General features: G+C 46.6%; 1 protein-coding gene across 7 annotated transcripts in view; it reads right to left on the bottom strand.

Annotated features, from left to right (window-relative positions):
• Positions 1-7,062: 7,062 nt before the first annotated feature.
• Positions 7,063-12,923, bottom strand: part of SCUBE2 (signal peptide, CUB domain and EGF like domain containing 2) — a 39,656-nt gene continuing 33,795 nt past the window's right edge. For 4 of the 7 annotated variants that reach the window (XM_086892027.1, XM_086892030.1, XM_086892028.1 and 1 more), the window contains 3 exons: positions 12,577-12,729; positions 11,507-11,586; positions 7,063-10,863 (listed from right to left, as the gene is read on the bottom strand). In XM_086892027.1, coding sequence (XP_086748153.1) covers positions 10,711-10,863; positions 11,507-11,586; positions 12,577-12,729 — 386 coding nt within the window. In that variant the 3' untranslated portion in view covers positions 7,063-10,710. The remainder of the gene's footprint in view (positions 10,864-11,506; positions 11,587-12,576; positions 12,730-12,923) is intronic. The other 3 variants (XR_015287708.1, XR_015287710.1, XR_015287709.1) reach the window with 2 other exon arrangements.

Genomic DNA, 12,923 nt, shown 5'->3' with positions numbered 1-12,923 from the left:
AAAAGCAATTTGCTTTACCTGTGATGGTTATACCCCTCTTTACAGCCGGCTTGTACTGGCTCAGACCCAGTCACGCCTGCAGCTTGATCAGCGGGAGGGAAGAGGAGCTGCATCCTCTGGTTCACACCCCCATTCCATCTCCTCTCCCGGTGAAAAGGAAAGCAGCAGCAGGCAACGCAGGAAGTGGGTCGGTCCTTTTTTATTTTTTTTTTTTTTCCACTCCTTTTCTTTGATTTCTCATCTTTCCCTAAAAAGAAGTGATTTGTTAGTGGTTGATGGCAGCCATATCCTGAAGAACTGCAGAGATGCCCCAGAAAACTCTGAAGAAAGGACAGAGTGGTATAAATTTAACAGAAACAGAAGCAGGCAGTAGGTCCAAAAGGAATAATTTACTCAGCACAAAGAGAAAATTTTAGAGAATCCATTTCCGGAGAAAAGAACGCGAAGAGCTTAAGAAAATGAAATTACAATAATTGATGTATTAAAATAAGCTTTCTGTCCATCAGTGCATTAGTAAGGGTCAGTTCTAGTGTATCAGGAATATCAGGAATCAGGAAAATAACTGGAATAATTTGGAGACTACAAACCAGTCTTTTCTAAAAATGTCAGAAACAAGAATCCAGAAGGATTTACTGAGCTACTTAATTATCATTTGTAGCAAGACAAAGACTATGGATAGAGCTGAAGAAATTCTCTGACATACAAAGGTAGAGTCAAGTTGAGATTCCTGAGAAATGTAGCCCATTTTACCCAGTAACTCCACACTCACCTTCTGTGTTTCCAGTGCTGACCAAGGGAAAGAACTTCCTGGGCTGGGATCTGGGCCCCATCACAGGCATTTCACAGAGACAACAATTCCCAGGGCACCTCTCTGTATTTATCCCAGTGCAACTCCAGCCTCCTTCCCCTGTGCATGTTCTGTGCAGTGCCTGAGCTGGTGGCATCAAGCACGAAGCAGAGGCACAGATGACGCTGGGAGAGGAATGAGACATTGCATGGCTTCCCCCAGGAGACTGAATTTATCTGTCTGGTTCTCTTCATACACAGAGGCAACAGGTGAATGAGAGTTTCAGCAACACAAAAGCTGCACATGTCAAAACAAGAGATTAAAATGGCAAGTCTTGCAAGAGCTTCCTTACTTTTATTCTCCCTTCTTTAAAGAGGCTGAAACATGAGAAAGGCTGGTTTTCTTCAGAGCAGGAGGAAATGGTATGCATATGGACCCATCAGAGAGGGCAAGTGATTTTTCTCCCCAGTATGTACCCACACCAACCTCTGTTTATTATGTGCAACAGCAAAAGTATTTCAGTGTAAAATTTTCAAGATTATTAATTTGAAGAAACATTAATATATGTTAGTTCTCACCCTCCCAGATGCCTGTTAGAGTTGAACTGCAAATATTTATTTTGAAGTAGTCTACACATATATTCAAAGTGCCAACCATAACTACATCACTCAGACTTCCCAAACCTCAGGGGATTTCACTTCTCCTGTCCTGCAAAAGGCAGCTTGTGTGCTGAAGGCTTCCTCTGCTTCTGGGGCATTCCAAGCCATAAATTTTACATTCAGGTCATTAAATATATAGGAGGGATCTTGTTAAGGCTAAACCGGGGCGAGTCACTTCACACTACACAAACACAGTTTTCTCACTCCTTTCTAACTTTCCAGAAGCCTGACATCTGGAGATCGAGGAGGAGCAAGGCAGGACACGCAGGAATGCCTCTGCTGCTCGGCATTTCTGAGCTCTGAAAGCCAGGAGGAAGAGGGCGCTGCTCTTCTTCCCATCAGGTTCGATGTCAGCCCAGCAGGAACTGCCGAGAAATAGCAGGGAGCCTGTTGCTCTGGAAAAGCAGGGGCTGGTGGGCAGAGATGCCGGCTCTGAGGGGTCGGAGAGGGCAGGGAGACACAGGAGACACAGGCTCACCCCTGGGCTCTGCATGAAAAATATCACAGGTAGGACCAAGCAATGGGGCTGGGGTTTCCTAGCTCATCCTAGAGCCAAGAAGGCTGTTGTGGAATTGCTGCATTCAGTGTCTCTCCCCAGCCCCAGCACCCAGAGCACCTGGACAACGCAGAGCTTGACAAGAAGCTGTAAAAACCAGAGGGAGTACCCAACCATCTGAACAACCACCACCCCACAGGCAGAATCGTGCTGAGCCTGCTCCTGTTTTCTTCTTGAAATAGTTCCCAGCTGTACCTAACAAAGGGATTATGGGCTCCCCACATCAAGGGAGCTGCAGGATGCTTTCACTGTCATTAGCCACTGGACTAATGCCACCTAACAAGAGACATGCAGGAGCAAGAACAGCACCCAGTTTCCTCCAACAGTCTCCAACGGAGACGTGCCATGGTTTTCACCCATATTTTCCTTGTCCCATTAGTAATTTTTGTCTTTTCTTCTGCCTAAGGGACAAAGGCTGTGCACAGCACTCAGGACAAAGCCCAGCTATGCTAGCAGCCAGTGATTTCTGGATACAAAGGAGTCCAGTCTTGGTCTAAATACTCCAATACAACAATCCATTTCTATTCACCAACTCACTTAAGCACCTGCTCAAATGCTTTTGTGAATGCAAATTACAAAATCTCTCCTTCCCAGCATGGTGAAAAGTCACTCCTTAGTACAAAATATATCAAAATATATCACACAAAATCATGTGCAATAGATATATATTTCCCTTGGATACTTGGGACATCTGTGTTTGCTTTTACATCTGTGTGGCTAATGAATCATAAGGCAGCTGGCCAAATTTTTCCTTAAGTCAACACCTTGAGCATTAGTGGAGATACAGTGAGGATACATGGTGCCCACGATGACATCCACATGTAGCTGCAGTCATGGCAGTAGTTCCCTAACCCAGTCCTAACTTGGCAGCAAGAAGTTTTAAATAATTACCCCTTGACTGTTGCAAGCATGGAGTACTGGTTGTCATTTTCTCCCTTTTACTTTCTTCTCAAACCAGTAAATTATTCTCAGAAACAACTGGTGCCATGAGTAGATGCCCTCAATGGACCAGGAGAAGAACACATCACAATCATTTTCCACTGGGATCCCGTTAGCCAAGGTGCTTACATCCAAAGTTTTCTTTTCCATAACCCCACATCTTCATCAGTGTGAAATGCACACTGGCTCTAGGATAAAATATGGAAGCTGTGGAGTGTGTGATCCCACAGACTCAGTGCTCTGCCCTCTCCACACATCTACAGCACTGAAGCAATTGCTGAAACTTGAGAATGAGAGCAAACCCAGTCTGAGCAGGAGCAAGATCAGGAAACTCTGGCAGCTTATACAGCAGAAAGGGTCTTCTGCATCTCCTGTCTTTGGGTGACAAGTTTAAGGCTGGCACAGGTATCTGAAAGCTCCCTGCCACAGGGGGGAACTCTCAGTCCTGAAAGGAGCTAGGCAAACTCTGTAAAAGCCTTCTGCTTTTTCTGGCTTTCTAGCCAAAGAACTTCCCTCTGGCCAAATATAAATCTGCTGCAGAGGCGTTTCTCTTTCCAGATGCTTTGGAGTGGTATGATTCCTAAATAGCAGTACTTGGGGAGAGGGAGGGGGAACTCCTCAAACAAACTCTGTGGAATTTACCTCATGGAGAAGACAAATCTCAGGACATAATCTAAAACCTTGCAAAAAAAAAAAAAAAAAAAAAAAAAGAAAAAAAAAGAAGATAAATAGATCACTCTGCCTCTGGAACAGGATGAATTCAGGTCAGCTCTGAAACAGAGCTGCCTTTTGAAGGGTTCCTCTATGGCTTTCCCAGTTTACCAGGTGATTGTGACAAAAATAACCAACTCCAGTGTTGCAGTAAGCAAGTGAGCTGAACAAAACTGGAATTTCCCAGCTCTTTTGCAAAAGCCCCAAGAACAGGTGCTTACTTCAACTCATGCCAGTGTGGGATTCACCAAGGAACAACATTCTTACTATGCTCCTTAAAAGACTGACTGTGAACCTTTTCTGCCATTACCAGTTAAAGGAGTATTCATAGAAGGATTTCATTTGACAAACATTTCCACCTTCTTATGGAGCTTGGATCTAGGACAGCTTTGCACCTTTCCTTCAGAGGAGAAGAGGGTAGCTTTTATATATTTTATATATATTTTTTTTTATATATTGAGTTTGAAATTGATCTGGTTTCACAACAGACTAATATTCAATGAACTCAGGATTTGAATGCTATAAGTTAAAGACATACATTTTTGGAATTGAAAACATTCAAATCCTAAGTTCATCAAATGCATCAAAATACCTTTCTTTTGGAACTTTGAGATAAATCCAAATCTGAACCCAAGATATTTACGGTATCCATTTAAGATAAAAATATTATTTACATCAGCATTAGAGAGAGGGTCACCACAGTGTTAGTCAAACACAGGATCTCTCACCTCTGTGGAGCCCTAATGTTTATTTTATGAAGTCAAGACTCCAGAGCTCTCAAGTGCCTCAAGTATAAGTGAGCCCCCGTTGTACCCTCCTGCCACAGCCCATGGAGACCTGCAGCAGCTCCTGCTGGGTAAGATTTAGTCAGAAATGTTACTGGATACTCAGGGCTAATATTTGCTCATGTAGAAAATCATCAACAGGGCTTCAATGTGGCTCTCCTAACACAGAGGTTGTGTTTGCCGTGTTGTGATTTGGTTAAATGCTTCCACCTTCAAGTCTAGGCAACTGAAGGACACTGGAGCTCACACTGTGCCCCAGAAGGAAGGCAGCTGCCCCAGGAGAGCAGGAACACGAGCGCTGTGGGCAGGAATGATGAGGCACACAGCACTTTGAGGGGTTTCTGCCCTACCTTGGGTATAATTTACTGCAGTAAATTATAATTGCAGTAAATTGTTACTGCAGGATCCCCTGTCCAGACACTGATAGGAGTCAAGCTGTGGTCGAGCTGAGCAACCAAATGATGTAGGAAATCAGTAGCAGAGTACTACACACACACAATTTCATTTTTCAAAGACAAATGTTCAAAGTCCATTATTGACATCTGTAAGAACTGAGTCACCAGAGTGATGGGGCCAGGCAGAGTGCCAGAATCACTCACTGTTCCCAAAGTAAATAACAGCAACTGAAATTACACATTCACGGCCCATTTCCTCCAGCTTCCTTTGAGGTGTATTCTGCCTGGAAGTCAACAACTTTCAACCCACACGTTTTCTCACCAGTAATTTGGAAGAGACAAGGAAACAGCCTTGACCAGTGGTCGGAACTCAGGTCAGAAGGTCTCCTCCCACTGCAGCCTGAAGTGGCAGCAATGCCTGGCCCAGCAGCACGGCTCCTTCTAGGTCCAATATTTGCACTTTGTAGAAACAAATTAACTGAAAAGACAAGATCGTGTACAAATCACTCCCTCCCCTCCAAAACAACCGATCAGAGGCAGTGCTGAGGCCCAGGAGCTGCCGAGGTACAGAAGCCCCGGGTTCAGCCGACTGGTTATGGGGTCCTGCTGCAGAAGCCCCATGCACCGCCCCCCCTTTTTGAGATGCAAATCCCAAAAGGAGGGATTTTAGCGGGATCTGTCTGTGCTGGGGCCGCATGCTGCCCTCTCGTGGGAAGCCCTGCGGATGGTACCCTGCTGCCTGGGCACAGCCCGAGCCCGGGGACAGCCCCACAGCTCCCGGAGCCCCGGCACAGCAGCTTCACGCACACCACCACAGCCTCCCTATCTCAGCTCCCCAAACCCCCAAAAATCTCCTTATTTGAGCCCCTTCCCGATATCCCTGACAAGAACAGACCCTGAGAGGTGTCTGAGGGAGGGATGAGGCTCTAGCATCTTACACAAAGTTTATTCCAGAGCCCTAAGCCAGACTTTTCTTCATCAGATTTTACTTCTCCAGTCCTGCATGAGGAAACATACCCTGCTGGGATAGACAAGCCTTTCTTGTCCACTCCAAGAGCAAATGGTCACTTTGGACTTGTGTCCTGCACAGAGCCAGGATGGGTATTTGTGCTGTGTTTATTCCAGCACTGCTGCATCCCTCTCACACCACAGGCACTGGCTGCAGGGCTTTCTGGACAGCCCTGGGGAGCACAGCAATGCCTGCAGTGTTCAGCATTCAGTTCCTAGAGCTAGGCTTCCTTCTCCCACTGAATGAAGTTGCTGTTCTCAGCATGGATGAGTCTTTTCAGGGTTTTATTTTTGTAAGTTTGCTGAGAGAATTAGCACCTACGGGAGCCAGGGCACAATAGTTGTGCTATGTAAGTCAGACAGGCCCCCTGAGCACTTTTCTGTCGTCCTGTTTTTAATAACTGGTCTCAGCTTTTCCACACAGCCCCTCACACCAGCACTACACCAGTAACAGCAAACTGGGGCCACCCAAAATCCATGAGCAGTGTTGTGTCACATACAGGTTTGTCCACTGGACACAGAGACCTTGAACTCACAATTTTCTAGAATGCTTCCTCAATTTCCACTTTAAAAGTCACAAAAATCATGATCTCCTCCCTTTCCCTTCTCTGCTTTCTATGGCTGGGTTTTACTCTGGGCAGCACCTCCAGAAGCCAGGTGAGCTGGCATTGTGCAACAGGTGACAGCTGCCACTCTTGTATTTGACTGAGGCACAGAGGATGAGGCTTCCTCTGGTCAGGCATAAACTTGTCCAGGCCAGAAGCATTTCATAACAGGCAATACTTGAACTAAGAACTACTAAACAACAAATTGCACCTCAAGTGACAACTTCAGAATACTTCAGCTTCCAAAGTAACTTTTTCTCTCCTTAAAACTATGATCCCTGGACTTCCTGATCTCCAGAATTGTCACAAAATGAAGATTTCATGGCATATGATCTGTAAGTCTACATTGCCTATTGAATAAACTTCCCAATGGAAAAAAAGAGGGTTTTGGTTGCATCAGATCAAGTTCAGCAGCTAGATATTGTGAGGGAGTTTCCTTTATGAAATCTGTATTTATTGACTCTTCCAATAAGGAAAAAAGATTTCAAGGTCTTCTTTTCTTGCTGTGTACTAAACAGGCTTTGCTTCATGGATTTCAAAAAACTTACTCTTCAGAATGTGCTTAATCAGAAAAAAAGCTGTACTAACACACATATATTTAAACAGAGAAGACTTCATGCAGCTAAAAGTTCACTGGTTTATTTCTCTTATCAAGAGTAACAGTCTGAAATATTTTACATTAATTTACAATCATCAAAAAGATCCTTATGCTTATCTCAGGTAGGTGACATTGAGTCATCCAGTTAGAGCTAATTATTATTCCAAAAATTAAATCTTGTTTTATAAGGTTAAACATTTTTGAGTCATTTGTTGCCAACACACATCATCAATCTACAATCACACAGAAAGTAGAAATTGAAATATCTACAGGGCCACTACCATCACTATGAAGATACAATGCCAAGTGTTTACAACATTCTGCAAGTTATCACTTCTCCCAGCATTCAAGGTAGCAAAAATTCCCTCTTCACTTTTTGCTTTACACACAGGAATTACAGTAGAAGGGGAAATTTTGATCCATAATGTTAGATCAAGGGTAACAGAAGTGCTTCTGAGTCATTTGCTATTTAATTAGGAAACAAACAGGGCTGTGGAACAATGAGGATTCTCCTCTGAGAAAGCGCAGGTTTTCTCCTCAGCCTCAGACCGTGCACACTGCTCTCCTCCCAGCGATGAAATGGCTGTGCTCATGGGGCAAGAGAAGCAAAGCTGAGATCCCTGTGGGTCCCAGGCAGCCCTGCAGAGCTGGCACGGCAGGACTCGGAGAGGAGGTGCAGCGTGATAAACCCAGAGCACATTTGGATGTTTCACAACTTTGGCTCCCCTGAACCCTGGCTGAAACCAGCCCCTGACACGTGTGTCCCTCAGCACCACAAAACAGAGCTGTTCAGGTCTGCCGCCTCCCTGGCAGGCAGCACAGCAAGAACTGACCTGTTTTCCCTTGGCACTGAGCAAGCAGCCCTCAGCAGAGCCCCTCTGCTGGGCTTGGCCCAGGAGCTGGCACACCATGGCCCTCTCCTCCCAAGCAGAGCAGGGCTGCAGCCCCTCGGCCACTGCAGAGGGCTCCAGTGCCTCATGGAGGTGGCTGGGGGCTCACTGGGGCTCGCTGGCACACCGCATCTGGCATGGGAAGTCTCCAACAGAGCAGGGCTCAGGGTTGTGCAGCCAAAGGGAAACTATCTAGAAATACCTTCCTGGGCTCTCTCCACGACAGCATACTTCATCACAGGTGCAGCAAAGCCTCTCACCACCCTTCCTCCTGTTTTGGCATTCCTCAGCCATTCCCCTCCTCAGCCACACTGCTTCGTGCCCTCTGCCAGACAGCCCTGTCCCTCTCCCCAGGGAGGCAGCAGGGACCCTGTTCAGGATAAAGCACAGCTGCCAGGAGCACACAAGGAACTGTGCTCCTTCCCCTCTGCTCTGCCAGCTCTCCCTGTGCCTCGCTGCTCCTGCTGCAGCCCTGGCAGCCCTGCTCCTGCTCCTGCAGGCCTGCTGGCCCTGCTCCTGCAGCTCTGTTCCTGCTCCTGAAGCCTTGCTCCTGCTGCTGCAGGCCTGCTCCTCCTCCTGAAGCCCTGCTCCTGCAGGCCTGTTCCTGTTTCTGCAGCTCTGTTCCTGCTCCTGAAGCCCTGTTCCTGCTCCTGCAGCCCTGTTCCTGTTTCTGCAGCTCTGTTCCTGCTCCTGAAGCCCTGTTCCTGCTCCTGCAGGCCTGTTCCTGTTTCTGCAGCTCTGTTCCTGCTCCTGAAGCCCTGTTCCTGCTCCTGAAGCCCTGTTCCTGCTCCTGCAGGCCTGTTCCTGTTTCTGCAGCTCTGTTCCTGCTCCTGAAGCCCTGCTCCTGCTCCTGAAGCCCTGCTCCTGTAGCTCTGCTCCTGCTGTGGGCTCCCTACCCTGCCACAGCCATCCTCCAGCGCTGCTGGAGCCCCGGTGCCGCTGGGAGACACAGCTCTCTCTCCTGGCAGCAGCACAAACCATTTCCCACCTCTGGCCAGGCCATGGCAGCTCCTCCCCAGCAGCAAGAGGGGCACAGCACCCCACAGCCCCATCCTGAGAGGCTCCGCTCCCCAGCTGTGCCCAAAGCCTCATCCCTCCCCATCACACCATGGCCAAGATGTGTCCTTGTCCCACATGCACCGTGGCACAGCAGCTCGGCAAGGCTGAGTCAGGAGCACCCATTTGCTCCCAAAAGTGCAGGGAGGAGATTCAGAGCCCAGCTCTTGGTGAGGGTTTCCTCAGTCACACTGTGCTTGTGGTGTTATTCACATACAGCAGTTAAATACCACATGCCAATGCAATGAAACGCAGCAGGTCTGACTGCAAACCCTGGGAAAGGGAGCATTTGTCCTGGCTACCCTGTGAAATGTAAGTACCGTTCCTAAGATGGCACAGAGAGGGAGTTTGGTGCCCACTGCACCCCTTGGCATGGCCAGTGATCAAAAGACAGAAGTCATAACTCCATTTGCAAATGGATGGAACTGTGGCTATTGCCCTTCAAGGCAGAAGGTCCTCAAGGTACATTACTCTGAGAGAATGGATTGAGTGGCCAGAGGAGATGTAGGTGTGGACAGAATAGCACTGAGACAACATTTTGATCAACACAGACTTCCCTACAGACCCTCTCAGAACAGCCTTGTCTCCAATAAGAAACAGCCTGAGGAGAAGGACACAGAGCCTGAGAATCCTGAGGAACAATTTGCCAAAGACAACTTCTGTGGCCAGTCTGGCTGACTAATTACACCTCTCCTTCTCTCCAGCCAGACAGGGAAAGCAGCTCTTCTCTGCTCAACAAGGCTATTGCAAGGTGCTCAGAAGGTAGAGAATATAACACAACTGAGGCTCATACAAGAACCATAGTCAGCTTTAAACAGTGTCATACCAAGAGTATTATCTATGCAAAGCCTGCATTTAAAGTGGGGATCTGTGTTCACCTGCAGGTGCTCAGAGGACAGAATTTTACACAACTTGGAAGATGCCTTTTGCTGTCCCAGGCCTATGTGCAGGGACAACATTGGGATTTAGGAAAGAATCTGATCTAACAGTTGCAGACCATCCAGAATAGAAATGTCCAGTGGGTCAGGGCCTGTTTTCCATTGCTGTGGTGCCCATAGTTTATTCTATTATCACTCCATGTAAGCCAATAGGTCACTGGCATGGACACTGCGTGAGACAGACTCTGAATACTCAAGCTGATACTCAACCCTTTGCTTCATGCCACATGTAGCTCAGAGAAAAGCTGTACCTTGTGCAGTTCTTGGACTCACTGGTTTGAATTAAAACTATGTCAACCTTAGCTCTGAATATCCTGCATAGCAAATGTTAAGAGACATCAATCCTATTCTCACTTTCAGCGAGACCAAACATGAACCCAGCTTTGTTGAGGTAACATGCATTAATGGCAGCCCAGGGTTCATCCCAAACAACACTACTTAGCCCATCTGTCCTCATTAGCTTTTAGAGGTGCTGATGAAGCAACAGGGCAGAGCTCTGAAAACTTCTGCTTGGCACCATTCAGTTACAGAAGTCATGGGCAGTCTCCAATTCAGGGACCCGTGAAGTATCCTTTGGTACCCAAAAGGTATTATCTGGAAAAGAATCAAAATTCTGTTCACCAAAATATTTATATTAGCTGAGAAAACCAAACTGCCAAGAACGGAGCTGGCGAGCTTCCCTGGAGTGTCTCTGCCAGTGTGTAAAACACAGAGAGCAGCCCCACCTACCACAGCCCCTCTGTGCATGCCCAGGGCTGGTTTAGCTTTTAAGTACAGTGCCAACTATTTGTAAGGCCTCAAAAATCTGGAAACTTTGGAGCGCAGCAGCCGAATGAAGGATCTCGGGAACATCTCTCTTGACTCTTGGGCTGTGTACTTGAAGTAGTTCTGTGGATGCGCCAACACGTCAAACAATGCTTTTATCAGCTTCTTGTCCTGGGAAAAGGGAAGCAGGTTTTATAGTAGTTCCACAGAGTTATGGTAAATATTACCAAAGTTTAATGCCTGTCTAACTTAACAAATATTATGGGCATTTTACTTTTCAAGTCTTTGGGGGCTCGGAAATGTAGCAGAGCAAGGCTGACTTTCAGGCTCCTGGGAAGTCACTGCTGTTCCACATTAGCAGCTCCAGAATTTCTTGCCTCATCCAAGTTCCAAGAACAGCAAACAAACCACAAAACAAACACACACTTGAGCTGATATCCAGAAAAACAAAGGCATGCAGTCAACTTGCCTATGGAAGTCCCCTAACCAAGGTCGTAGAAATCCACAAAGAGATTTATTTCACCCAGGGAGGGAAAGCCTTTGCTAATCTACAGGCTACAAGGAGCAGCACCAAGTGCTTTCCCAATAAATTAATTTCCCTAGTAGTTCTGATCCACCTTCAGTCCCTCTGAGCAGAGGGTCCCCTATCCACTGCTCTGCATAATCAGGACCTGCTGATTCACCCCATTTCCCTGAAGCAGCACATATCTGGTGCACCAAGGAGCAGACCTGATGCAGAGCAGGAAGCAAACTCACTCACTCCAAATAATACAATTTCCAGTCAAAACCAACATGTTTAGTGGAAAGAATGTACCTTAAGTATTTCTTGATGATTTTCAGATGCATAAAGTCTGCCATCCCGAACAATGTCTTCTATTAATTCTTGGTAATCCTCTGTGGGGAATGCACAAGAGAGTAATTTGCAGGTTCACTTCACTTGCATACTCAATACCTCCCATGGTTACACACGGAAGCTCTGCCCTCAGGAGAGCCAGCAGTACTTGGCCCTCATATTAGCAGTCAGAAAATATTCCAAACACTTTTCTTTTTATTATGAGAACAGTGTACTCTGCTGACCTGCTCAGCATCAATCTGTCAAAAGCAAAGGAAATAATAAAGCACCCAAGATTGGAGTGCATACTGTAACCAAGTAACCTGCTTCAAACCAAGTGAACTGCAGGAACCCATCTATACACACCCACAACCTGTCATTGACTTCTTTCTACAGGAAGAAGGAATAAAAAGATTATGTAAGAGGATCAATCATAACCTAAAATTCTTCAAAAGGAGAGGTCTCCCCTGAAAAATTATTTATCCACCACTAGTGAAACTCTGCAGACCACAGCAGGGATGACTCCTTCCCAATTAATTCAGTGTGAATAGAACATACAATATCACTTCACTTATGCTGAAGTGCTAATGCTCAGCCCCAGTTTCACACCTCGTGATTCTGACAAAGGTGAGGTGAAAATCTTTCCCCTCAAGCTTCTTTTCAATATAGATACTTTGCTTTCTGATTCTAGGTCACAAATGGTAGCAGGAACATGATAAAACACAGGTACCTGGGCTCTACCTAATTCCTAACTGGGGCCACCTGAAGAAAATGGAAAGGCACAGAAGTGCATAAAACTTAGATTCTATCTCTGAGGTCTGCAGGCCAGAGCCCAGAACCCTGGCTTTTTGTTTGGAAGACAAGGTGGCACTTACAAGACTGCAGTGCGCTGCAGAATTCCTTAAGTAAGGTTTAAATGAGGCAGAGCTACTGGAAGTAGCTCCTACTGTCACTGCAGGGAGCGCTGGGCTGCCCTGCTGCTTAGGGAGGGGAGCTCTGCACTGCTGCAGCTGCACTAGCCCACATCAGCCCAGCTGCTCACACCCACTTACCATCATAGGTTACATACGGAACTTGGAATCCTTTGGCACTGTTCCCTTCATTCGACTTGAACTGGATCCACAGTTTCTTAGACCTGGAAGTGAAAGCTATGGGGCGCTCGTAGGTCTGGCAGGTCTCATAGGTGGTCACCGAGTTGGAGGAAGCTTTCAAAGCAAACACACAACAGGCACTTGTGTGACAATGCTTTGTATTAAAGAGCTGTTAGAATATAGGTTGAACTGCCATGAGAAAAATGCTTGCTGGTGTTAAGAAAACTCCTCAAAATGTGGCAGGCCATCATGGATGGCAGCCCATCAGTGAGGGACTTCTTGGTGAGAGAATATTTTCCTTTTTCCTA

Source organism: Cyanistes caeruleus, chromosome 6 (assembly GCF_971803275.1).
Source record: "Cyanistes caeruleus chromosome 6, bCyaCae1.hap1.1, whole genome shotgun sequence".
Lineage (NCBI taxonomy): Eukaryota > Metazoa > Chordata > Aves > Passeriformes > Paridae > Cyanistes > Cyanistes caeruleus.
Note: the sequence above shows the minus strand (reverse complement) of the source record. Positions and strands in the feature narration are given on the sequence as shown.